The sequence below is a fragment of the Corvus brachyrhynchos genome, unplaced genomic scaffold (assembly GCF_000691975.1).
Source record: "Corvus brachyrhynchos isolate BGI_N302 unplaced genomic scaffold, ASM69197v1 scaffold17, whole genome shotgun sequence".
NCBI classification, from domain to species: Eukaryota; Metazoa; Chordata; class Aves; order Passeriformes; family Corvidae; genus Corvus; species Corvus brachyrhynchos.
In genome coordinates this window covers 10,010,175-10,038,174 of record NW_008240046.1, presented here as the reverse complement: position 1 = coordinate 10,038,174, position 28,000 = coordinate 10,010,175, and the positions used below count along the sequence as shown (strand labels likewise).

At 38.3% G+C, this 28,000-nt stretch overlaps 1 protein-coding gene across 1 annotated transcript in view; it reads left to right on the top strand.

Annotated features, from left to right (window-relative positions):
• The first annotated feature begins 388 nt into the window (after positions 1-388).
• MTMR7 (myotubularin related protein 7) overlaps positions 389-28,000 on the top strand; it is a 35,065-nt gene continuing 7,453 nt past the window's right edge. Inside the window, 10 exon segments of the mRNA XM_017744407.1 lie at positions 389-419; positions 422-459; positions 4,531-4,653; positions 6,197-6,359; positions 9,984-10,141; positions 11,725-11,853; positions 14,663-14,797; positions 19,646-19,778; positions 24,516-24,625; positions 27,177-27,226. Of these exon segments, the coding sequence (XP_017599896.1) occupies positions 404-419; positions 422-459; positions 4,531-4,653; positions 6,197-6,359; positions 9,984-10,141; positions 11,725-11,853; positions 14,663-14,797; positions 19,646-19,778; positions 24,516-24,625; positions 27,177-27,226 (1,055 nt within the window). The 5' untranslated portion in view covers positions 389-403.

Sequence of the window (28,000 nt, the reverse complement as noted above, 5' to 3'; positions counted from 1 at the left end):
ACTGTCAGAACTGATCCTGCATTTATATGAAAAAGCTTTCCCATGTGGAACTGTGAACAGCCTGAAATAGTAGCAGTAACTTCTGCACTGTTTTGCCATGCTGACGTGTGTGGAGAAACAGCTTTAAGACATAAGGACAAAGGTAGCATATTCAAAAAGCATTCAAATATAGGCCATGCAGTCAAAGCTTATTTAAAAAGTTATCTAAACTAAAAATGAAAACAAATTAGGGTACATGAATATTTTTAGGAATAACATTTTGGCATCCAAACTTTTCCAAATGCTTTCAGGGTCATATACATATACATATACATATACATATACATATACATATACATATACTCTTCCTTAGGTGGGAGTCCCATTGAAACTGGTGGGAGTTGAACCTGAAGAAAACTGGCCCATGATTTTCCCTAATATGACTTTTTTTTCTTGAATGACCTCCTGGCAACCTTGTTCGTAAGTCATTTATCATGCTTATTCTCTGAGTAAAAAATGCCTTCCGTCTGTTCTTAATCTGTGTTCCCTTTAACTTCTATTTTTGCCTCCTTTTTTTTGTCATCTGTGTTGCATTGAAAATAGAGTTTCTGGGCAACTTTATTTATCTCCATGTAAGCAGTTGTAGTCATTGAAATAAATCTCCTGGTGGCCTTTTCTTTAAGCCTAGACAACCACAGTCATCAGGAAAAAACAAAAAAAAAAGACATGGGTAAGAGCTTCAAATTAATTATTTAAATTATCGAAGTTTTACTTAGATGCCACTCTCTAGACTGCCTTGGTTAATGCTTTGCTTTTAACTCCTTGAGGTCTTCCAGCTCTCAGCTTTACAGATTTATATCTTCTGATCTGGTCTCTCCCACCAGCTGTTCATTTTAGGCAAAGCACATGTGCATGGTGTCTTCGGTTACAATGTAAGATGTAACCAAAAGTATGTATTCTATCACCATCTGTTGAAACCAGGTGGGGCAGGGTTCTTTATCTCTTCCGTGACACATCCCTCCAGGGGGGTTGATAACTCCCTCCAGGTTAGATCTTCTGTTAATAGGCCATCTAACCTCACTGCCTGACTCATGAAGTTACATCATCCCATTGTGCGATGGGGGGGGGAGGAACCAAGTGTTCCTACCTCGATATAATCTGAGGTTTGGAACACCACAAGCCCTACCAACTGGGTTCCCAGAGGACAAGAGCTACATAACCACCACTGGACCTTCAGAGGAAGACCAGGCCTTTCTACAGGATCACCACTTCAACAACAGAACCGTATCTATCACTTCAAACAGGACTGCTGCCACCAGCCTGCTCAGCAGGGTGTCAGGTCGTATCCTGACTCTGTCAGGTTAAGCCAGTGTTTCTGTGTTATTGCCTTCTTATATATACTAGTAAGGAACCGTTATTCCTGTTTCCCATATATTTGCCTGAAAGCCCCTGAATTCCAAAACTATAATAATTTGGAGGGAAGAGGGTTACATTTTCCATTCCAAGGGAGGCTCCTGCCTTCCTTAGCAGACACCTGTCTTTCAAACCAAAACACATGGTCTCTATGCTTTTTCCTGACATGTACATACATAATTTCCTACATTTTCCAATAAAGTCTACAGTCATTTTGGTGAAAAAACAGAGCATTTTTTTTTAGAAAAAAAAAAGAAAAGTAATGATTATCTCTTTCTGATATGAAATTTAAATTTTGGCTATTGATGCTGATTTCTCAGCATGCTGTGACTTTTTAGATACAAAAACTCTTCTTCCAAAGCACTATTGCAACGTGTGTTCCCCTCTCGTGGAAATGAACATATTCTCATCTCCTCTATTCCCAAACTCTCTAGGTTTAATGACACTGATCTTTTCCTGATTGGGAGGGTGCAGAAGAAGAAAGAAGGCTCATTCTCTGAATCCTTTGATCAGCAGATTGAAATTGAAGATTGAGCAATGCCTCATTATACTGATGGACTAAATTTATCATTAATAAATACAAGATAATACACGTGGTGGGTAGATCTTATGTATGCAGGCATGACTAAGAGTTACAATTGCTAGTTCTAAAAAAACCCAAAAACCAAAAAATACACCCCAAAAAACAATTAACGCAAACTCCACTGTGTTCAGCAGAGGACAAAAAAGTAAGCAACGTTTGAGAACTTTTAGAAACTAAATAGAAAGCAAAACTGGAAATATTACTATTCCACTACACAAACTACAAAAACCTGTTATACATCCAACTTTTGAATTCTGTTTGCACTTTTGACCTCTTCTCAGGAAGTAGACCTCATGCAGAATAATCGAAGTGTGGAAGAGCTTGTCTGGAATGGCTTCCATAAAGGTCACGACTATGTAAAGTTGGGCTCTTCACTCTTGGAACATGAGGATGGAGGGGACAGCACGTGTGGCATGTTACATGCTGGCAGATTCAAAAAGAGCAGGAGGAAGGGATTTTATTGTACAACGTATAGCTGAAATGTGAAGTTCACTCTCACAGGGTGTTATGGATGCCAATGGGTTACAGAGATTCAAAATGTTATTTAATAAAATTAATGGAATGTAAACATAGTTATGGCTGTTAAAAAGTATGACCTCAGCTTAGGAAGGCCCCAGAGCTGAGCTGAGATCCTGGGGGAGCATGAGTACATGCCTGCCTCTCACACTCTTCCTTCAGCTGCTGCAAATGTCTGTTCTTGAGAGACAAACTGCAGAGAGAGGTGAATTCTGATCTCCCCCGGTGCAGCCACTGCATTTGCTTTGAGGAAATCAGACTTACCACACAGCTCTTACTGCAACTGTTCCTGTTCATTCACATCCAACCTTTAATTTATTTGTAGCTCTGTATTAAAAAAAAATCAAACCACAACCAAAGAGGAGCTTTGTTGGTTAGCATTTTTCAGTCATGGGGCTGTTATTGATGAGAAGGGAAGGATGTGACCCAGGAGGTCTGGAAATTCATCCCTCTGCCCTACCCCACTGTGTGGATACTTGCTTTTCTTGTGTGTCATGGCCCATGGCAGCTCACTTTGTAGGCTGGGGTGATGAGTGCCTTGTGCAAGATCAGTGCCTGTGCAGCAGAGTCCTTGTTGGCTGGACTGCAGTGTAGGGACTTTTTTTCATCCAGACAATGCTGATTTTTATTGGTTTTGTGGGTTCTTTTAAGAAGAGCACTGCCTACATTCTTCTTTTGTGTCATTCCTCCTCTTTTGCTTACTGCTGGGTTAATATTGTATTTCTTTCATTCCTCCTCCAGCCAAAACATGAGCTCTGAAGTAGATGGCCCTGGGAAAAGACTTCATCCATGCTTTCTAGGAGTTCAGTTTTTTTTTTTTTTAAATAAATAGTTTTATTTTCGTTTAAAACAAATTATAACTGGCCTTGAGGAAGAAGACTCTGCTTTAATAATTGTTTGATTTTAAGCATTTTGCTACTAAACTGGCTTATTTTCATTTTAAGGTTTTCTTTATTCCTAGTTTTAAAATAGTCCAATATATCTGGAATACACATTGCAAACATGTAATCCTCAGATGCTGGCATTCTGTTTTTCAGGAAAACCAACTCATTTTAGTTTTAAAATTATTGTAATAGAAGATCCATCAAATCCATGGCAGCAAATTAGTAACTGTTTTGGGCAGGTTTCATCCCACTGAATATCCAACTTGTTTATTTTTTATTATTCTAGTTTCTTAGTCAGAAATCATAGAAGCCTAGAATGGTTTGTGTTCAAAGGGACCTTAAAGATCATCTAGTTCCTTCCCCTAGTAGGCGCCTATAGTACATGCCATATACAAAACATTAATGATGTACAAGTCACAAGCTGGTGATCTGAGAGTTAATAACATGCTATGGATATATAATTAATAACGTCCTGTTGTCAGGAGTGCAGCAAAGAGACAATGCCCATTTTGTGCCCAAGGTGGGAGAGCAGTGGAAGTGGAGCTCTTGAGTCCCATTGAAAAGTGACTGAAGGCAAAATCTTCCAGTGTGACCGCTGCTATGAGCATTAACAGGAATGTAGGGACAAACATCAAAATGCTTCTTTTAAACTCTTACCTCTTTTAATGTTGTTTTAAATCTTAACAGAGATTTGCATGGGAGAAAATTTTCCTGAGTGAGACCCATTGAAGAAAGACACTCTACCACTATTATCTCCTGCTTATTATTATTATTTTAATTTAGCTGGAATGGCTTGAATGGAAAACATGGAGCTAGAGTTTAGCTGAAAGACAGGGCCTGCCTTGCTGCCACGGTGTTTTGGTAAGATGAGATCACAAGGAAGAGCTCAAGGGAGAAACTGTCTTTGAAAGTGTTACTAAACAGGATTTTGAATACAGAGGTACCACAAGAGAGGGAAAAAAAGGAACATTAAGGAAGATCTGGAAGTAGATCACATAATATAATCACATTTTCTCATATAGTTAAACTTCTTTGATATTTAATGTGCTGAAAATAACTTTGTAATAGACAAAATGTGAACATTCAGCTCTCACTATTGAGCTGTCTGTCATAGCCTAATTGTTTATTTTTTTTCTCTGTCACTTTTTTGTGTAGGTGGAAAATGTTAGGTTACTTGATCGTTTATCTTCAAGAAGAGCTGTGGTGGGAACCTTATATTTAACAGCTACCCATGTCATATTTGTGGAGAATGGTTCTGAAACTCGGAAAGAAACCTGGGTATGAACTTTTGTTACTTCACTTAGCTGTAAGTGTGTGGCACTTTACTGATGCTAATTTGAAAATTACTTCCAAAACACTTTACACATAGTAAATTAGTTTATATGGATGCTTTTATGATGCCATGTGAAGTTCCAGCCTAGTAATTTTCAAAAATTTTCAGTGGATTCCAGATACTATGATACAGTAAGAGGAGTAGAAGGGCTTTTACTGTATGAATACCAGATGTGATTGACTGAGGAACAGCTGCTGTAAACTGCACTGTTGCTCCTATCATCCAGGAAGAGTGGAGGAGAAATGTCTAGAATGCGAGCTACTTCTTTGGCTTTGTCACTTCTTGGTCTTCTCCCTTACTGCTAGTGTTGTATCAGTGATTTTGTTGGTTTAATACTTTAGTTTTTTTTATAAATTAGTATTTTGAATTACCTGTTTTGATTGATTGACAACATACATTGCATTTTGTTGTGGTTTAACCCCAGGCATTGACCAAGCCCCACACAGTCACTCACTCACTCCCCCAACCAGCAGAATCAGGGAGAGAATCTAAAGGGTAGAAGGTAGAAAACTCATGGGTTAAGATAAAGACAGTTTAATAGGGAAAGCAAAAGCCATGCACACAGGCAAAGCAAAACAAGGAATGAATTCACTGCTTCCCACAGACATGCAGGTGTTCAGCCATCTCCAGAAGAACAGTCCCCCATCACGTGTAACAGTGACTTGGGAAGACAAAAACCATCACTCCGTGTGCCCTGCTTCCTCCTTCCTCCCACTTTACATACTGAGCATGATGCCACATGGTCTGGAATATCCCTTTGGTCAGTTGGGGTCAGCTGTCCTGACTGTGTCTCTTCCCAACCCCCCATACACTCTCAGTCTCCTTGCCAGCATTGCAGTAGACCTTGGCTCTGTGTAAGCAATAACAAAGCCATCTCTCCGTTATCAACTGTGTTCAGTGCAAATCCAAAACACAGCCCCATACCAGCCACTGTGAAGGAAATTAACTCTACCCAGCCAAAACCAGCACACATGCACACATACAGGTACAGCTATTGCTCGGTGTCATACATTTGAGAGTCTTTTATGCAGCTTAATTATGCACCCCTTGTCCATTTTTGCACTAATTAACTCCATCTTCCTTTAATCCCACTATTCCTGACCAGGTTTTTATTGTAATGTTTCATGTCGTTTGATGCAGTATTTAAAATTGTATCAACATTACCATTCTACCCATGAGGAGGCACAATATTTTAGTCTTATGAAACTGATGCTGGTTCACCTTTTCACTGTGCAAATAGATGAAAATAGCTTTGACAACCACTAGCTTACACTAAAGCAAGCAAACAAAAAGCTTTGGGTAACATGAGCAGGCTGATATTTGAGCAGCTGTAACACTCCAGAAATGCCTCTTTGTCTGCAGGTGGGGAGAGTGGGGATTTTCTGAAACAGTAGTGGAAGCTACTGTGCCTGCCCTGGCACATCACTATAAATAATTACTTTTCTTCTTAAAGATTTGACTAGCATTACTGTTTTCAATTCCCTGCAGGTTCTCCACAGCCAAATTTCCTCTATTGAGAAGCAGGCCACCACTGCCACTGGTTGCCCATTACTGATCCGGTGCAAGAACTTCCAGGTCATCCAGCTGGTCATCCCTCAGGAACGAGACTGCCATGATGTTTACATATCTCTGATACGTCTGGCTCGACCAGGTATGTGAAGAAAACAGCACAAAAATCAATCCTCATCCTGAAGAGGGAGAATTTAATGGAAGAAGTGTATCTGTGCGTCTTTGTCCTTTGCGGGTTAAGAAAAAAAGGTACATTAGAGATATATTATGAGAGAAATGCTGATATAATCATTTGTGGAGCAATGAAGAAAGCTCATTATAACAAGTAGTTCATTCCATAAAGTATGACATGAACTTCTATTTAAAATAATACTCTAGGGCATCATGGGCCATAAAATATGTTATAATGCTATTTTATGTGCAACTCATTTGCTGGATGACTTGTGTAAATGTAAATTTAGGAGAATACTCTAAATTCAGGGAACTTTGATGTCCCTGTCGTAACAAAAACTTTACAATATATTTAGTGGTCCTGTCAAGATTTTCATTTTGGCTTTCTGTGCTGTGCAGAAATTCCTTAAAATCAGTGAAAGGTTTTGCAGCAAGTAGTTGTTTAATTTCACTGTGCTGTCTGTGTTTTGGCCTATTATTATCATCTATGTTTTGAATACGCCCTATGTGTTTCTGAACTCAGTTCAAGATCCTTTTGAAACCTTTCCCCTTTTCAATGAAAAACCAAATGTTGCATCAAAGCCCAACATTTGATTGCCTACATTATAGCTCCTCTCTGCGCTATGCTCTCCTAAGAACCAGCTGACAAAGCTTTTGGATTATTTTAAACTATAACTCCAGAAATATAACATCAGCTTTTGTTCTTTACTATTATTTTAACAGTATGCAAAGAAATTGTCTGTTGTAGTCTTTACAAATCTGGCAACACTGGCTTTAAATTTTTTTCTTGTTAGGAGAGCACCAATTTTATCTACTGTGTAGAGGGGAAAGAAATTGCGGAGTCCACCAGCACAGCTACTGAACTTTATAAAGTACTAGTAGCAGCAGTAGTACTATATAACTGTAGCAGAAGTAACTTGGTAAGCTAGGTGATGCAGGATGAAAGTAATCAGAGAAATTTAAAAAAAATGAGAAAATTTCAGTCAGTGGTTCTGCTGATGTAAATCTGGATTCATTCCATGCACCTCAGCTGCAAGTACATGTTCATGTATGCTGGAAGGCATGTGATTCTGTAATCCTTTTTCTTGGAGGCAGGAGGAGGTGTGTCTGCTGTGCACCAGAATGATGAAAGGAAGAGTAGGTGAGGACCCTGAATACAAGTTTAGTGACTGACTGCAATGGACAAGAAGGTTTGGGTAAAGAAGATGCAGTAACAGCACTGTGGAATTCTCTCTTTGCATAGTTTAGCTGCACAGTAGTTTTCCTTCTCCAGCAAACTATCTGATCGTGATGTGAGACAGGATAAAATCTTGCCTACCCACTCAAAATTAGAAGGCTCTGATTCAAGCTGAGTCATACGTACCCTGACAGTTGTCTGCTGTGTCATTTTGTCAGGGCATGAAGCTGTACTTTCTTTAGGTAATACAGTTACTCAGCATTAGAAGGCATGCTTTACTCCATGAGCAGATAATTTGACTTATTCAGGCTCTACTTTCCATTCTCTGCCTGTTCTTTTCATTCATTCCTGAGTGAAACTCATGTTGTGTACTTGCTTAACATATGCTATGCTATCTGATGTCCTAGGTACATTAAAGGTGAAGGTTATGCTTGATTTTATTTTTTCTAGAATTTTAATAAAGTCAGACTGTCAGCTGAGTTTGGCCTTTTTGCTTAAGGAAGCCGTATTGGGAAACAGGCTAACCATAAGATACGACATGTTTAATTGCAGGATTGCAGATGTTTATGGCAAAATAACTGTGAAAGATTGGTAAAGGTCCTATCAGTACTGGCAAAGATGTGGCAACTGACCTTTGAGGCACTGATTACTTATACTTGAACATTTTTGTTACCACCTACAGATACCATCATGTGATAATACTTGTAATGTTGAGGCAGACTTCAGTCATAAATAACCTGGATACATAGGTGGATTTTTAAAGGCTTTCCTTGTGCCTGTGAACAGCAGGTCCTTTGGAAAGAAAATCCAGATGCTTCTGACAACCAAGCAGTAGAAACAGGAGCTCAGATTGCTACCAAAAGCTCAGCTTGGATTTATGGATTGTGGTAAAACTTTATGTTAACAGATGAGAAATAAACCAGACTGTCTTCCTAATCTATGCCATGACAGAAGTTTGAAATTAGAGAATACAGAAGGAGTCTAAATTGCTGGAAAGTGTGCAAATTGTTCTCTTTTTTCTCCCTGCTCAAGACTTTGTTGATTGTCAGTATGTTCCTGACAGAGTTAACATGAAGTTTTCTTTCTTTCTGTTCATACTTTTGTGTGTGTATGTATACAATCAATTTAATGACATTTTAAAAGGCAAAACTTAACTTACAGTAGACCTTTAGAAGCCACAATCAAAATAAAAGTAAAGAGTTTCTATAGAAAAAGATGGGAGCATTGTTACTATTATTAGGAGGGGTGTGTGTGTCTTTATTATTTTTATAGCTCTAAGTCCTGTACAGTACAGAACACACTAGTGTACTAAGATTCTGCTTATTAGGTGTATGCTATTAGAAAAGAAAAGGTAGTATTTAAATTTACTGATTGTAGAGCAAGTGTGTCAGTGGAGAAGTATGAAATCAGAGAGGACTTAGCTTGTGATTTACTTCAGTTCTAAAGTTAAAGATCTGTTGATCAGAAAGTTTTAAGGAACTTTGAGCAACAGAATGAAATATGCCCTTGTGACATAGCAATATCTAAAGTATCGATGAGAACATTAATTTCAAGTTGTGTGCTGGATAGTTACTCATGTCAGTAACAGTTGGGATTCAATGGCAGTGGTGTCTGGCTGCCACTGGTCACCAGGATTAAGACACTCGTTAAATACAGATACACTCCTAAAAAAAGTTCAAAACTCCAGCACCACCAAACTTTCATATATGGTACGTGGTTGAGGGGGACAGGTGGCACAGCTACTTAAACACCTCCCTGGTCATGATAAAATGATTGATGTAGCATATGCTTCTTTTATGCTATTACATGATGTGTATCTCGAATGCTTTTGCTATTAATTCAAGGACAGTATTTTGCAGTCAACAAAACTAAGACTTCATTGGATCTATTAGAAACCTTCCTAATTAGGACCAAGACTACTGAATTTTTTTCACTTTTGAAAGAATGCACTGCATAGTCCATTGTTCATATTTTTTGTCTTTGCCACAGGACAGATGTTACATTAATAAAGGGACTTCTAAGCTACCTCTAGATAGCAAATTCTTCTGAAGAACAAGTGCTTACTCTGGCACCGACTTCAGTTTTCTTTGGATGAAAGCATGTCACTGACATTGTGTCTTTGTGCTGGGGAAGGTTTTTACAAATCTACTGAAGACTAGCAGAACAGTATATTTTAAGTAGTACTTCTATTAATGCACATACATTGCAATATATACAAATATCAAAAGAGCATGTACTTTCAAAGTTTTCTTGACAGTAGATATAAACCAGGATTGTTTGCTTTTGTAAAGCAAAATGTACTCTTTTAAAGGAAACTACATCAAGGTCAACACCAAGTTCTGGTTTTGAAGTGTGGTTTCAGGATGAGAAATCTGAAGTTGTTTACTGTTCCTGTTTCTTTGCTTATTTTTTTCCCAGTGAAATATGAAGAGCTGTATTGCTTCTCCTTCAATCCAAAATTAGATAAAGAAGAACGAGAACAAGGCTGGAAGCTCGTGGACCTCAATGAAGAATATAATCGGATGGGTGTTCCAAACAACTATTGGCAGATTAGTGATGTAAACAGAGACTACGGAGTGAGTTGTGATTTTTCTGTTACAGAGGCTGTCTGTACAATAAATCAGCAGCCTGACTGAGGACTACCATAGTGCTTTGTGGCAGCATCTCTTTGTGCTCAGTGCTCTACACACACGTAGTAAGGTGCAGTTCCTCTACTATTTCACATAAAATGGCACACAGAAAGTGAGAGAAAGCATGTGTCTTCATTTAACAGATGTTGAAAGGAAGCACAGAGAATATGGCCACAGTGTTTTAAATGTTAGGGTTTGGCTGCCTGGGAAGAAGTTTAAGTCATACTTAATGTTATGTGTGTGAATAAGAGTTTCCCTGACATGCAGGGCTATGTAAAATTACTATGTGGTCATTTTAAGAAAAAAAAATTACTCAAAATAGTGAGCTTGGCAATTTTTTTTCCTCATTGGCTATTCCCACGCTCCTTTTGAAGCATCTGTGATTGACTGTCAGTGTTTTTCACAGTCATCTTATAGGTCATATATCTTCCTAGCTGCCTGCTGTCCTGCTGTGTTCAGTCGTGTACAATTGAAGGCCTTAGAATTTTAATTAATTGTGAGAAATAATATCCAAGATATTGTTGAAGAAAGTTTGTCCATGCACTCCATTGGTTCTGTTGCTGGAACATACCCATGTTAAGGAAGGACTGTGAAGTTCTCAGAGAAGACTGAATGTGCTGTCAGGGTTTGTTTTCTTTTTGTGAAAATGGGTGGAAAAAAATGTTTGACCTCTTTTAAGATGAAGTGTAGGAAAAATGTCATCATGAATAAAATCCAGTTCACCACAGCCGTAACTTCCACAAGCTCTTCCTTTCCTTTCTCCTTCATTACATATCTCTTGACTCAGAAAGTAATTTCATCCTGGGCATCCTCAGTGCTTTAGTCATCTCAGAAAGTCAAAGGGAGATACTGAATATCCTTTTGACCCCAGTCAAAATGCTTCAGACAATATCAGGAAAAGGGGGTAAAACCAGGTTTTCATCTGTGGTCTCACTTGTCTCCAGAGGGAATCTGGGGCTTTTTTTGCAGGCTCATCAGGTTCCTCTCCGAAGTGGTAGGCATTGTCAGGGCTGCTTGCCTTTTGGTAACTTCATTTCATGTGGCTTAGTTTCTTGTCTCCATGTCCCTATTTTTGTCCTTTTTTTTATTATCAATTTTTCCAAAAAATTTGGCTCTATTGTCCCCTCCCATTGTTGTCCCCTCCCAGCAGAATGTTTGAGAACTTCACCCACTCCCATACTTACTCCCAAATTCTGCTACAGAGGGCACTGCAGTTGTAAATACAACCTTGCTATATGTAATGATAAACCTTTTCTGGTATGAATGAATGTGTGTTAAACCTGTCCTCAACAAGGCGTGAATTAACATTTGGAAATACAGCCCTTTAACCCTTTTGCTTCAGTTTTGCCATGTGTAAGTTAGGATTAATACTTTCCATCTTGGAAAGAACATTTTGAGCAATGTCAATGATATGTATACAATAATGACAGAATATCCCTGAGGTTTGAGTTCCTTGATATTTTGTTTTTGCTGTGGAAATGGCTAATGATACTTGTACTTTGTAGATCAAGCAGAGTTTGCTTTCACAGGTCTGTGACTCCTATCCTACAGAAGTCTATGTACCAAAGTCTGCAACTGCACACATCATAGTGGGGAGTTCTAAATTTCGGAGCCGAAGGCGTTTCCCAGCTCTTTCCTACTACTGCAAGGGTAACAATGTAAGTGGGAATTTGTAGCCTTGAAGTGTTTGCTTATTTTGGCTTTGGTCTCATAATTCTTCTAGTAAGGTTTTGCAAGAAGAAATCAGTGTTTATTTAATTAAAAAAAATTATTAGTGTAGTCTGGTTAGTGTGGTTAGTTCATTAATAGGCATTAATAGACATTTAATGCAGACATATAAACCCAGTTTCATCATCCAGCTAGCACAAAAAATATGTGATCTCTGTATCACAATGAAGTGGAGTAGTACAAGAGGCGTTGAGACATGGGTGGCAGAGCAGTGAAGGCCAGTAGCAGGGAGCCTAGTAGGTGACTGGGAGGAGAGCAGAGCAGTTTTGGATCTGGTAGCTTGAGAGCAAGTTGAGGAGTTGAAAAAGTATACTTGCATCAGTTGGAGAATCAGGAGTAGCTTTTCAAGAAAAGATCTGTGAAGAGACACAGAAAGGATGGATATAAGAGCTACTAGATGTTGGCTGAGCAGTATGTTGTGGGTTTGCTGAAGAGACTCTCCTTGTCTGCAAGAGTGAGGGGTTCCACCTTCCCCTCTCCATAGCAAATATTCTCAGGGCGGAGCAAGGATCTGCTTCACTTGTCTGTAATCATTTGGAAGAAAACCCTGCACCTAGACTATTTGCATTTCTGTTTCTGGCAGCTGAGGTGAGGAAGGAGACTGAAGGATCCCACAAACTGGGTGTTTTTACTTTTGTGCTCCAGCCCCTTAGGGACAGGCTTAGCTCAGCTGTCACTACCAGTTAGGAGAATGGTGTCCCCTTTGTACTCTCAAAGGATCTGTGTGACTCCTGCTTCAGTCCAGAGTGGCACTGAGAGGTCTTCCCTAGTGCTCAGGGATGCTCAGGACATTCCAAGAGATAGAGCTAGTCTGGGATTACAGGGCATCTGTAGTGCTTGCCACACAGGATGGGCCATATTTCTGCAGAATGTCACAAGCAGGAATCATAAGCTACAATCTCCATGGAAATCTTGCCTTTACAGCAGCCCCTATCATAGATTTGAGCTTCAGAAGAAAGGAACAAGACATTATTTTCACTCCTTTACCCTGCATTTTTTTTCACTCATTTACCCTGCATCAGAGCATTGCTTCCATAAAGATCTATGAATTTTACAATGCAAGTGGAGAATAGGAAGATTTAAATAGTAAATACAATCTCAGCATAAATTACATATTATTTTTAACATTTTGTTAAGGTGAAACTTCTCAGAGTTAATCACTTTGCATATCAGTTATGTCCAAATATAGATACCTAGGATTCAAAACACTTGGACATTTCTAAATCTCAGTGAAAGAAAAGGTCTCAGGGTCAAGTAGATTCCAATATATAGTAATTCAGCTTGGATGAGTTTCATGTTTCAGCCTGAATGTTTTCCCTGTTGTGGTTGGAGTTCAGGTTAAGGTTCAAAATACCAGGATCTGAAGTGTTGTGTTTACTCCTGGATCCATCATAGTTTAAAGAGCTAGGAAAAGCAATGTTGAAGGAAATACCTCCTTGTGAGTTTGGAGGTTGCCATGAGTTGCCAGCAAATAGAGTAATGGGCAGGAGAGGGGTAAGATTTAAAATGCTCACAGCGGTTTGGGAAGAGCCTGCTGCACACAGAGGAGACAGGTACCACTCATTCAGTTTTTCATATCCAGAACTTTCACATAGCTCCTTTGTCCTGACAAATTCAGTGGTGATGTGACACCTCTGTGTCCTACATGGTCTGTGTAAATATGATAAGATCAAAGTCTGGAACTGTCTGTTCAGCTTATGCAATAGCACATAATAAATCACTGGAATATGTGATGATCAGAAGATTAGACTCTAAATAGAAATAACCTGTCTGCAAAACCATTAATGAAGTATGAACAGTGTCTCACACAATTCTGGGTTTCTCTCTTAAAGAGCCATACTTTACTAACTACTGATAATTCAAAGATGTGACTGAAAAAAGCATGTCCTTTCTCACAGTAATAAATAATTTGTAGGACAGCCTGCCCAGGTTGTGACCTTGAGCAGGCAGATTCTCTTCATGCTTGTGCTCAGTGCTTAGAAAGTGCATATATTATCCCCTTGCCTTCTACAAATCTAGCTGTCCTCTGCCTAGCAAAAATAAAAATCTCCCTGCACACCCATTTCACATTTTGTTTCTTCTTTCCTGGTTTCGTCTGGAGGTCTGATCCTGATGGGTCTGTGGAGAAACTCTCTTGCCTCCTTCAATAGCCCTGCTTAATGCAAGTACTCCAGGAGTCAGGCTGCCTGACCCACTTCTTGTGCAGTACGGTCTTTTTCCAGAGGCAGTGCTAAAAATACACAACAATTGGTAATCTGGCTGCATGTTACACATTTTTGTTTCCTGGTCTCATGGTGTCAGGCTGTTCAGTAAAGCGGGCACTGGTATAGGTTGGGTGTAATCTGTCTCGTACCTGGTAAGTGTGAGTGACAGTGCAAAAGGACCTATTCATTATGTTATATCAATGTTCTCATGATTTCAAGGCTGTAGTCATCCTTGAGGTATCACCTTTCAGGAGTTATTCCACATTAGGGAAATACAATACTTAAAATAGCTCTAAAATTTGCATTCAAAACTAGGCTTGGGCCAATGGGGTTGTATTGTTTTAATATCTCCTTGCTTTTTTAAGAATAATGTATACATTAATATGTAATTAATTTTACCATTCTGCCTTTCTCATGTAACTGTACATCTATGCAGACATCTAATGATCTGGTTTTGTAAATGCTTCTGGATGCTAAACAATTTCTACTTTATAATTATGTTAGGGTTTTTGTTTGTTTGTCTGCTTTTCTGCAGGCCTCCATATGTAGAAGCAGCCAGCCTTTATCTGGCTTTAGTGCTCGATGCCTTGAGGATGAACAGATGCTCCAGGCCATTAGAAAAGCCAATCCAGGAAGTGATTTCATATATGTTGTTGACACTCGGCCCAAAGTAAGTACATTAAATTTCTTGCACATAGCAAGACTGACTCTGGGCTGAATAGTTTAGGGAAGATACACAATCTAAGTGACTGACCAAGTCACTTCTGATCTTAGATGCACCTGTGTAACTTCACAGGTACATGAGGATTTATCAGGGGAATCCTGACTAGAAACCTTGACCACATTATTATCTCTGGGAGAATTTTCTCCTTTACACTGAACCTTTCCCTTTTCTTGTTCTTAGCAAAATGTCAAGATACAGAAAAGTAAATAACGTGTAATTGTAACTGTTTACACATGCAAAGGAGCTATCAAGTAAGTATATTTCTGATGAGACTGCAAAAATAATTCCCATTATAAAATGTATTTACAGTTGTTTGTAATGTTGCAAACCTCTGCCTGCTTATACTATAATTTTCCATGCACGATTTCTCCTGGAAGTGAGAAAATTCCAATGACCTCTGCACAAGGCTAAGGAAAGACAAGTTACTGAGATGACAAGAATGGAAGAGACCTTTAAATATCTCCAGCACTTTGGTGGTTTTGAGAGAGAATCTGAAATGTGATAAGTAGTGACATCAGATGCCATATCTATAACTGATTAAAAGCCTCTGGCCAAGATAAAAGCTTTAGAAAAAAATATGGAGAAATATAGAAACTCAGTAATGACCTAGAAGAGGTTGGAAGCTAAAAAAACATTGTATCCAAATTGTGATGCTAGCAAACAGCTCAAGGTGATAAAGACTAGATAGACTTCAGTATCTGGAGGAGGTAGTAGGGATATATATATTCTTTATTGCACTATCAGCAACTTTCCCCTTTTAGTTACCAAAGCCTCTGAAGAAACGAAACTAAAGAGGCAAATCTCCACAAAATCCCTTGTAGGTGTAGGATTAGCTATAGCATGGGAAAAGGAAAAATGAGAATAAATGAGGAAAAGGAACAAGGAAGCTGTTTCAGTATCCTGAGATCAGAAGACAGAGCCTGAAAGGTCAAGGTGGGTAAAGCTGAGAAACATGAGAAATGGAGTGAGGAAGGGCAGAGCTGGGGCAGATACGAGGAACCTGCATGGCTGGTGACTGAAGACATGGGTGTTGGTGGGGAGGTGCTGTGAGTGCTCACGGTTCTAATGGGAGGCAGTAGCCAGAAAATGAGGGCCTTGGCATGTCTCATTTACCCAAGTCTCACCAAGGACTGTGTAATCTGGTAACTGCTTTGACCTTCAGTTCCCTCTTTTTTATTGGGAAGATGAAGATGCTACCAGCTTACTTATGGTCCTGAAGCAAGTGAATTGTGATGAGCACTAGGAAAGGATCGGTACCATTGTGTTCAGAATGGGTGTTAGCTATGAAGTACAGACCTAGCTGCCTAAATAATGCTTGTTTAACAGTTTTCTGTATGTAATAATAGTTACAGCTTGTTTCCTCTCTGATGGTATTGGTACTCTTCCCTATTTAAGGCTGTCTTTGACTGATGGGATTTATTGCTAATGACTTACTGGCTATTAATAATGTTTTACCAGGTATTAACAGGAAGGAGCTGTCCTTTAATTTTTAATAAAATTAAAGGATGGGTCCTACCTGTTAATACCTGGTAAATTACTTTGAGACATCTTCTGTGTGCAGTGGAAAAAGCCCATACTTTGTGGAGGGTGTGGAGAGACTGAAAGTGGCTCACTTAGCCATGAATGCCAGCATATTTCCAGCAATGCTGGCTTCTTCAGGAGCCAGTTAGGAGATGAAGACTGTTTATTTTCACTGAACTTCTCTGTAAAAAAAAAGTTTTGATGTAAAGAAGTTTGTATACCAGATTCCTACTTCTCTCTGCGCAGCAAAAATGGACAGATCTACAAAGCTCCTGTGATCCCAGATGCCTTGTTACAATTTTGCACATGAAAATGCATTTATAAATCTAGAACATATAGCAAGGGATAGGGATCGGTGGAAGCAGTTCCTGGCATTCCTCAGGGAACCTTTAGCAAAAGTAAAGATAAGATATCAAGGCTGGTAGAAGGCTTCCCATTCCCATAGGCGGCTACAAAACTGTTTGCCTTATATCTCATAAGAACCAGTTCCTTGCAAAGATCGTGAATGTTGATGGATCCTTCAATTCAACATTCCCAAGTGCTTTTCCCTCATTGCACTTGATAATTTTCAAAACAAAATATTTGTCTGTGGAAGAAAGCTTTGTTTCCACTTCATTTGGATATAGCAGGATGACCAAATGCAACTTTACTTAAGCCACTGTCATTCCTCTATGTGATCACAGAATAAGCTAATATAAACTTACTGTTTATGAGTAAAACACATTAGTTGTATAATCTTTATAGCAAGACACAGCTTGGTTATCCCCCAGATTAAAGAAAATGGCAGGAAATCTTGCAAGTGAGGTCTTTTACCTTTAGAGGCTGTATCCTCATATTCACTGAGATTAATCAAGTACATGCACAATTTAGAGAGCTTCACAACCACTACTTTAAGAGCAACAGATGGAATTTTGGTAGATGATGTGGAAAACTTGTTAGTAAATATTGTGGCAGCTGCAAAGTTTGGCAACTGACAGTATTTAAAATAAATGAGTGTCAGAAAGCCTTGCAATTTAACCTTCTATTTATTTACTTTTAAAGAGTGCTATTTCAGATTGTCCTTTAAGAAAGGATATTTGTGATAAAATTGCTCTGCTGCAGAAACAGTTAATGGTATTTATGTGCTGAGTACTAGGTTAGTTAGAGGATAGATATTTTCCGTTTAGGGTTTCAGGGGTTTGTGGTGGCTGAGACTTGTGTACAGATCTTTCTTCCAGAAGCTATAGGCTACTGCAGAGAGAGACTGCCTCATTTTGTTTGTACAAGAACACTGATGTCAACTTCAAAAGAGAAAGATTAGGATTCAGCAGATAATTTCTATCTTTGTTGCAAGTCACACTGAGGACTTTGTCCTTAATTGACATGCTGTTCACAGGCTGTATCTTTTTTTCATTGTCCATTGATAGTAAAAACATTAGCAGACTGCTGATTGATAGACAAGAATGGGGTTTTTTTCTTGTGCTCTTTCCTGAACTGCATACTATAAGTTAAAAGAAATTTTCCCCAAGATTGGAATAAATCAAAAATGCTGGTATTTTGCCCAGGTTTCTATCCAGAGTGTCGTTCCTTCTGTTTTATCATGAAATTCGTGCAATGTTTCAATTCCTAATGGTGTTCATTGTAACTTTGTAACAAATGTAACTTTTTAGCTCTTTCCTTTGAAAGTTAAGATATCAGGTTTGGCCCTTGGAAACCTCTTTTGACATATAAGGTAAAAAAGCTAGGGTTGTTATCTTGGTTGGAAGGAGATGGCATCAGACAATCAGTCCCCATTTGTGTGTATTGGCTCCAAATTAAAGTTGAATATTGGGAGTATGTGTGTTTGGGGTGGAAGAGGTCAGAAAAGGCGACATTCTTGTATATCCCATGATGCCATTAGCTAAGCACTAAAATATATTACTGTGAGTTTCAGCTGTGACCACAGAAGCAGCGAATCAATAGTACTGCCTGCACTATTGGGAAATAAACTGGAGACAGAGTTATCTGCATAGCCTCTTGGCCCCTTCTTTTACTTTTTCATGAGCATTGGCTCTCACTGAAATGAAGACAAGTCACTTTTTGTCCAGTCAATATCCTTTATTATTTATTTCTTAAATCTTTCCTGAGCAGAAGCTGTTAGCTGTGTTTTGAGGCATGGAGGTTCTGCCACTTGAGCTGCTTTGTCACTCTCAGAGCCTTCATATTTCTTGGGAAGTTCAAAGGTCCCACAGCCTTACAGCATGAATTTCACAGAAAAACAGGGACTTTATGCAAAAAGACAATTTCTTTCTATTGCACAGTGAGATTTTGCTACAGGAATTTTTTTAAAAAGTAAGTAGGTACTTAGTAAAAAAAAAAAAAATTATTAAGAAAAACCTATCAAAGAAAAAGTAAAAGTACTTAATTAATTTCTATCAGCTCTAGTTTTCAGCCCAAAGATCAAAATTTGGCATAAGGAGCTTGGCAGATAGTTTTGCTTCCCACCCAAGGATTCCAAAAGGGGGGAGAATAAGCATTAACCCCATCCTTAATTTTATGCTTGGGAAAACTGAGCTAAAGAAATATTTAGTAACTGTCCCATGCCAGGAAGCAAGCAACAGATTCGAAGATGAAACTTCAACTTCCAACTGAAAGTATTTTTACTGAAGCACAGCAACTCCTTTGATAGCACTGCATTGCAGATGAAAATATTTGTGGTGATGTTGTCAATTCAAATATTTTGTAGTTTTACATAAGAGCCAAGATACTATAAAAGTAGGGAAAACTACTCCAACTCCCTCTTCATTATTGCAAGCTTCAAAGAAGTAAGCTTTATCAGCTTTTGGATGATTTGAGCAGTAAAATGCAGTAACTCGGGCAACCTTACTGCACAAGTGTGCACATGCTATGAAACAGTGGCATGGAAGATGGGACACTGCCACCTCCTGGGTACATTCTGCTAGTAAACATGATGTTGATCCAATATAAAAGCAGAACAGCTTTTTAAAACCAAATTAAAACCTTTATGCTCTTGCAGAGGAACTCTATCTAGGCTGTGGGGTTTTCGTGTTTAACCTCACTAATGACGTTTCACTCCAAGTGTGTGAAACAGGGATATCAGAGACTCAGCAGCCCAGTGCCCTGCAATAGGCTGTAAACAGATCCCCGATTCATAGCCCCTTGTGTTGACACTGTGACAAATGCTTCCTATTTGTGCCTGACTTAAACCCCTCTGATTTATTGCTGTAGACCACAAGGTTTGTTTTGAAAGGATTCTGCTACTGGTTTTCATCCAATTTTCCCTATGTTTTTCAGCTCAACGCAATGGCAAACAGAGCAGCAGGGAAGGGATATGAAAATGAAGACAACTACTCCAACATCAAGTTTCAGTTCATAGGCATCGAGAACATCCATGTCATGAGAAATAGTCTGCAGAAAATGCTTGAAGGTAATACTCCCCTTCACTGGAATCTAGAGGAAAGAGTTGATCCTTCTGTCAAACAAATCAGAATAGCTGCTCTGAAATCAGCAGCACTGAAAAGGAGTATGAAAAGTACTCTTTGCCTGTTGCAGCTGCATGCAGCTGCCTGCTGGCTAATGGGACTTGTGCAAGGGAGCATCATGGCAAATATTGATTGGTGATTTCTTAATTGTGAAAACACCTTGTTTCCTGGCTGAAATCCTGATATCATTTAGTTTAATGATAAAATTAATTTTAATTCAGTGCACATTACTGCTACTATGTCATTTTTTGAAATTTACATTTTGATAATAAAATTTAAAAAATCCCTTAGAGCTGACTTTAAGGCTAGTGGAAAATACAGATTGATTTTTTTTTAAAGCTCAGAAAAACTGTGGTTTGGTTTTCATATAAGGTAGTCATGCATTTTGGACTGTGAATTTTAACAGAAACTCATTCATGCCCTGTATAGAACATATCACATCAGGTCTATTAATGAAATTAATTCACAGTCAGTGGGTGTAACTATTCATCACCTTCAATATCCCATGGAAATTAATAACAATTGCCTTATAAATACTTAGCAGTATATAAACCAGTAAATCTGTTCTGCCATTTCATATTTGCAGTACATAACTGTATAGGGGTTATCTGGGAAAAGAGCAAGGATAAATAAGCCATCCTTGACCCTCACTGGCTTGCTGATTTTTAACAAGCAAATAGTAAATAGTGCTCACTCCACTGTGTCTCAGTATTTACTTCATGTACATAAATAACAACTTCCATCATCTCCTGGATCAGCTTCATCAGTCTTATTCTTGATTTCATGCTCTGCCCATGCTCTTTTACTCTTTGTCTGTCTCCCATCGAGTGTATGCAATTGTAAATTTGAAATCTAAGAAGGGCTTAAATTTTCCATGATAGGAAAACCATGCTCTGTTTTCAAATAAGAGCATTTTATGGAAAGCAGCATTAAATTGTTTTGCAGGTAAAACACTCCCTCTCTTCATCAGAATTTTCTTGGCCTAAGGGTCTCAGGTAGGAAAACAGAAGGATTTTTTGTTCACTATCAAGTCTTGTTTGGATAGGAGGGAGGCTGGGTGAGTAAACAGGTCCCTTTATTTGTTCAGCTCAAGACTATCAAAGTTAAAATAGTAAACAACCAGCCTGGCTGTATGGGAAGTACTGTATAATTTTTGAGCCAAAAGTTCATGAGACCGGCCCATGGCCCAACCTTGCATGTAACAAGGTAATTCCTAATGTATTTAACACTTCAGGCTGCTTGGGGGACACAAATTCTTAGCATCTATTTTCAAATGAGCCATATAGTTAAAACATCTGCTTTTTTCCTGGTTTTATGTTTGCTGTATTGAAATCTCACATGCATCAACCTGACTGATAATATTAGAAATCAGAGAAGTACTTTTTAAAAGAAAAATCTTATGACTTTCAGTGTGTCAGGGCTTTCCTTATGTAAGATGCTGTGTAGTTTTTATCTTTTTCCATTTGTATGTGTCCCTTAATCTCTTTTTCTGGTGATCTTTTACCTGACTTGAGCATACAAAGAGACCTAGAACCAAAAAGGCTGTCAAGGATGATGATAACACACATTTAATATGGCTTTAAATTTTTATCAAGGAATACCTAGATAATATATCAATAATTATCAATTACTGGTGTATTATCAATATCAAAAATATATAAATAATTAAAAGAATACATAAATAAGATAGCAATATCACTGTACCTATGTGAATCTTAAGTAAAACATCACACTACACTATAAACTTTACAGAATGGGTCTGCTGCTCATGATCTGTTGTAAGATTTTATAAGGTGCATAAAAACCTTTGAAAAGGCAAATGAGGCTGATGAAAACTGATTTTAGTTTATTGTGAGCTGTATTGTTGCTTGGAAGTGTACAGCATGAAAAAAGGACATCAAGATATAATTGGCCAGATGTATTGCTGAAATGCAAGGCCAGTTTCGTTGAATTTACTGGTACTAAGCAGAAGTGTAGAGCAAAGGATCTTCACATGCCAGATTGCAGGTTATTTTCAATATACAATTTTAAATAACTTCCAATACTGAGAAAATTTGAAAAAAATTATTATTCAGTTTTCCATTAGGAAATGCACTTATATTAGGAATGTATTAATTTCAATTATGATTTTTGGGAAAAAGCTGAGAAAATTAAATTTATACTTATGAAAATGTAAATATTTGAGTAGGTAAAAAAATTTGTTTCAGCTTTGTGATTTTACTGACTTTAATTCAAGCCAATTTATCTTACTTCAACATATATTTACCCTGGTTTAATGTTAATTTTTGACAAACTATACCAGCACTATAAAATTATTAATTTTTAGAATAAGATTTTTTTCAGAATATGCAAAAAATGTTGAGATTTGACTGTACTAGGGAAGTAAAATGCATTTCAACATGATGGAATTTCCTTTCAGAGAAAAAAAAAAATTGTCTCTGCTGCCTTTATGGCTTTTTATTTTTCTCCATTTATAGATAGGTCTATGTGAAGAACTTTGAGATAATTTTGATCCTGTCCACAACCTCCTTGAAACAATTTTTAACATTAGAAGGACATTACACAGGGACTTTTCTCGATAAAGATCCAAGGGCTGCCTGAGGCTGCTATTTGGCGTTTGGGATGGGGTGGGTTGTGCAGCACACCCAGGGGCCAGCTGGGACCTGACCCCTGTGTGTTGTGCACTGAGGTGATGGCCCCACATGCTCCCTGTTTGTATTTAAACAGCAAATACGAGCTTCTCCTCCCCTCATACCAGGAGCAGCACTTGCTGATGTAGGAGCAGCCCTCTGATCCTTGGACTTCTGTGACAGAGCAGCCAATAGGAAAACCTGTGGGTTTGGCCCACAGCAAGTACTCCTTCCTCTACTTATGGCTGTCCTGCCAGAAATGGGACTAGTCCAGCATACTCCTCTGGTACTTTTGCTGGTGGAAGAGGCAGTTTCCAACATGTGTCCTGTTTCTTCCTCCCATCCAGGAGGTATGGGTTCCTCATATCCAGGGATATGGGTGCATTGCTGGAATTCCCAGAGCTCTGCCCAGCAGCTCTTTATTTTCCCGTGCATACACTGTGGATGAAGCAGGCCATATTTCTCAAAGATTTTGGTACCTTTTCTGCCTTTTCCCCTAAGGATAAGCCTCATAACTGAATTCATAATTGAACTCAGTGTTAAGGTCCAGATCAGTTGCCAAAGTCATGCGAAATATACAGGGTATGCATTTAGGACAGTATGAACTTTGCTCAGTGAAGTGGTCAGTAAATATTGACTGCAATTTGGGAGTGGGAATGAGCAAAGCACTGTTTCAGCCTTACCTTGGGCTTTTGTAAACAGAGACAGCAGCTTCAGCCAGAATTCAGCCACTAATTGGTCATGCTCCCATCTGCACAGGAACATTAATCATATGGAAAGCTGTTTGCTTTCAGTGCTGCTATCTCTGCATCTTTATAAATATCCTTCCAAAATTACTTTTAAAATAACCATCTGGAAGGGGCCTTGCATATAAACATTGCAAGACTTTGTATGGACACATTAGGCCATTTTGCTTCTGAACTAAATGGAGTTAGGACAGTCAGATAGGTCAGATATGGTGTAAACTCTGGCTTGTAAAATTAAATTTCAATTACCCCGAAGGAAACTGAAGCTATGCCAGGGGCCAAAATGGCTGTAAATAACTGAGTCTTTTAAGATTTCCAGACCACAAGAGACTTACTAAGACATTAGTAATTGACAGATCATACATTAGCTCAGTAAAAGTCATGATGTTTTTCACGGTACTCTGAAAATTAATTTCAGTGGCTAATATATTTTTCCTTAAAAGACAGTATAACTCTACATGGATCAAAATAAAGATGTAGTCTATTTGTGGGGCGAATTTAATATCTCACTGTTGAAAATAGATTGCACTAAATTTCATTGAGTATTTGTTCTGCTGGATTGAGGTACCTGATTGAGATTCTGATTGCTTTTTTTGTTCTGATGCCACAAACTCTGTAATATTACAAAATGGATGCTTGGATACAGCAGGAAAGGAACTTAGAGTAGAAACCGAGAGATTGTTATTTTTTTCTTCAAATGTGGCATAGAGTTTGGAAGATTTTCAGGAAAATATTTTCTTTGATGGATTATGTCTTGTCCTCACTATCAGAATACTTTTTGACTTCAAGTGAAGCTTTAGTAAGGTTTAACTCAGGGATGAAGAACTGTAGAGTGAACCACTAACTCAACCACCATCATCTGTGGTGATGCTGGGAGCAGGAGGCAGTGGCACCATTTAGGTGTCTGTCTGCCTGTCCAACAGCAAAAATCAAATGCTTTCTGTTTCCAAGTCCTCATGATTAAATACACCAACTCCTCCCAGGGGTTTGAAAACTTCACTCCCAACACAACCTTGGAAAATGCATGCTTCATAGAAGGATGGATTTGGATTTGTTTGCAATAGGCTTTATGACAGCTTCTCTTTTTAAATTAAATCAGTATATTGGGTGAAATTTGACCCAGCCCCATTTCTTAAATATATGTGTTTCTCAAAGGTTAAGTTTGACTGTGAAGTAGTCCTTCTTTTCAAAAGATGCATGTTTTACACAGGAAATAACTGAAGAAGAGAGAACTCTGAGGCTCAACAGTCAGTGAAGCTTAAGGAACTCTAATTACTATAAATGTTATACGTGTCTTATTTTGCAGTTTGTGAGCTGAAATCACCTTCGATGAGTGACTTTCTGTGGGGCCTGGAGAATTCTGGCTGGCTGAAGCACATCAAAGCCATTATGGATGCTGGCATTTTTATTGCAAAGGTGAAGTGTATAAAATGAGCTACTGTGTTATCACCTTTGAGTTATCAGGCAACCAGCTAAATTCACCTCCTGAACCAACTCCTGTGTATTACCATAGCCAAACTCTCTAGCAGCTTCTACTTTTATATATCTGAGAACTTTTACAGAAAACAGTTTTGGCTTTAATAAGAAATTATTTCCCCTAATCCCCCCTAAAGTAATACAGACATTTGTCATCTACCAGCAGTAGCTTAAATTTTATTACCCCCTACCTTGTGCTCTGGCTTTTTACTGCTTCAATTCTTATTTCTGAGATTGCTATTACAATTTCTTATCGGCCATTTTATTCACATGACCTGCTGCACAAAACTATACAGATAAAACTTCATGGATTTCCCTCCTCACTAACTGCTTGTTTCTCTTGCATTGCTTCTTCCTTCTCAGAAGGCAACTGTAGTTTCTTACCCAAACAGCAGCTGTGGGATACATACATGTATACTACTCCCAGCCCTACTACCTTTCATTAGCTCGTAGAAATAAGGTCATTTACATTAGCTTTGCTAGTTTTTCCCCAATGGCTGGTCTTATTATCCTTTGTCCATATGCTTGCTAGCCCAGTGCCTTTTGACCTGTTCTTGTTTGTATGGTTCCCAGTTCTCAGTTCTTGGTCTTCTGCCCACAGGGGTTCTATTTTGGTAGAATTTACTTGTCTCTTGAGATAAACATAGATAATTTATTATTATTCCTCATTCTCTATTAAGCCCAAACTTAACCTAAATGTGTTTTTTTCCCTAACTATATCTTTCCTAACCTGTTTTATATTCTACTTCCTAAATTTAATTCTCTTTAGAAATGACAAAGGCCAAAACCCTTAGAATTAAAAAAACAACCTCCAACCCTCAAGTTCTAAAAATAATACAACACCAGACTCTGGAGAACTCAGTACAATTTCTTCTTTATGTGTTTATGTATAAAATGGATTCCTCTCTCCCCAGTTATTCCATTAAACATACTGATAAAATCTTGCTTATTAAACATGGATGTTTCCCACTACCACAGGCTTCCCCAAAAACCTTTACAGCATGTCATCAGGGCAATGCAGTGTGCTGCAATGACGTCCAGGCTAGTGCTCCCATCGGAAGCAGACCTTGCCCTTATTGACATTACCATTGTCATGGTTTAGCATAGTTTGGGTTCTGAATTTGTTCAGGGGGGAAATTCCAAGCTATTGGGTCAGAGAATGATGAAAAGATGAAAAATTAAGAGCCATATTGCAAGCATGGCTATTCTTTAAGTGGCATGTGAGTGGAACAAGATGTATTAGAGCATCTGAATTTGCTGTAGGTAGTTGTCTGCTTTGACAGATTGATGTATTTAAATTGAAATTAATCAATCCCACATCTTCCTGTAGTGGAGCGTAAACAGGTAATTCTCAACCACTATATTGCACGGGCTGGGGTGAATGAAAACTTTTCAAATGAGAGGAATAACACTGATTTTCAAATGACACAACACTCAACTTAAGAACTCTGTGGTAGAGCAAAAAATGAAAGAGCTTTTCCAGTTCCCAAGTTAATTCTGTCTATATGCTGCTGTCTCACTGTTCCTCTCTTACCATTGTCTTCCTCCCTGCTTGTGAAATTTCTGACTTTTTCTGTATCCTTAGGCTGTGGCTGAGGAAGGTGTGAGTGTGCTTGTTCACTGCTCTGATGGCTGGGATAGGACAGCCCAGGTTTGCTCTGTAGCAAGCCTTCTATTGGATCCATATTACAGAACTATGAAGGGATTCATGGTAAGCAGGTTCTTTCACAGAGTAAATGAAGCAGTATGGCATCACTTAAGATGAATAACTTTATTTTTAATAGGAAATAAACTGTCCCTTATATACCCTCATTTTGTTTTGGGTTTTAAGCAGGAAGGAAGGCTTCCATATGTTCATGTTAAAGTCTCCCAATTTCTCTTTGAAATGTTATTCAAGGTGGGGATCAGTTGGGCACCCATGTTTGATTTTTTTTTTCCTAACCTTGACCAAGAAACTTTCTCACAGCCCAAAGAGCTTTTGTACAAGCAAGAATTTGTGTTCATTTGCAGTGAACATTTTAATTTTGAGTGTCAGAAGTGGGTCTTTCTAGACATTAGATTGCAATGAGCAGCTATATTGGAAAATCTGTTCCTTTCCCAAGTCAATCAGCAGTAGTAAAGCATCTAGAAGTGGTTATCAAGTTACTGGTCACATGTTAAAAAGATGTTTGAGACATTTATAAGTTCTATTTTAGAAAGCAATGAAACAAGATATTTGAAGTTGTGCTGAAATACTGGCACCCTCTCTGCATCCATGAAGAGTGCTGTTTCCCTGAGTGGGCAGCAGTGCTCATCACTCATTATTTTTCTGATAATTGTGAAAATTATTTAGGATTCTAGTACTGCTTGCTTACATCCTTCTTGCTTGCCACTTTTCTGCTTATTCTAAGAATTAACTGGGATTCCAACACTGCTTGTTTATACCACTCTTCTGCCTGCTTCAACATGTCAGCTCTACTCCACAACATTGAATGCAATATTCTCATTTTAGGTGTTAATTGAAAAAGACTGGATTTCCTTTGGTCACAAGTTTAACCACAGGTAAGGCGGTGCTAAGGTTTTCGTCTCTCTGTATGTATATGTTTATGTAGTCAGTATCTGCTGCCATTCCAGTTTTACTTCTCTGCTGCCTTACAAAACATAGCAACAGAATGCCCCGGGAAACAGCCATACCCTTTTCCCCAACTACATAATTTAGCTGCCTGGAAAAGTCAGAGTGAAATAGTTCTATATGAGCACTCCAAAACTACTAAAAATCCTGCATGCTGGTCTTGCAGTTGCTATGAGCATTGAGAGGTCCATGTGAGTAGTATGCATTTGGCTTGGAAAGTCCCTTTGGACTCTAGCAGATCTTCTAGTAGTGCCAAGGCTCCCCACATAAGTCCCTGTTCATCAAAGGGACTTCTACATTTTCCAAGACAGTATTTAATCTTAGGCATGTCTGTGAGTTGTCTATTACATAAAATATACTCTTCCTGTTACACTCTGTTCTAACAATACCAGCAAGATCTGCTCAGAAATGTCAAGCAAAATGGAAAGTCATTTATTTGAACAAGTTATTTTGAACATCGATCCAATGTAAATGCTATAATGTAATGAAAATGTTTGAAGACTTAACATGTTTAAACATGTACACATTTTCACATTTTCTTTCTTTCTTGACTTTATTTTAGTTTCTGTAAAAATTAAAAATGCAATTTTTATATTGGGTTTAATGACATTATATTGCTTGATTTGAACATAAATTTGTTATAGTTTAAAAAAACAACAAAACTTACAGGAAATCTGTGCAGTTCCACACCACCCATGAAATTT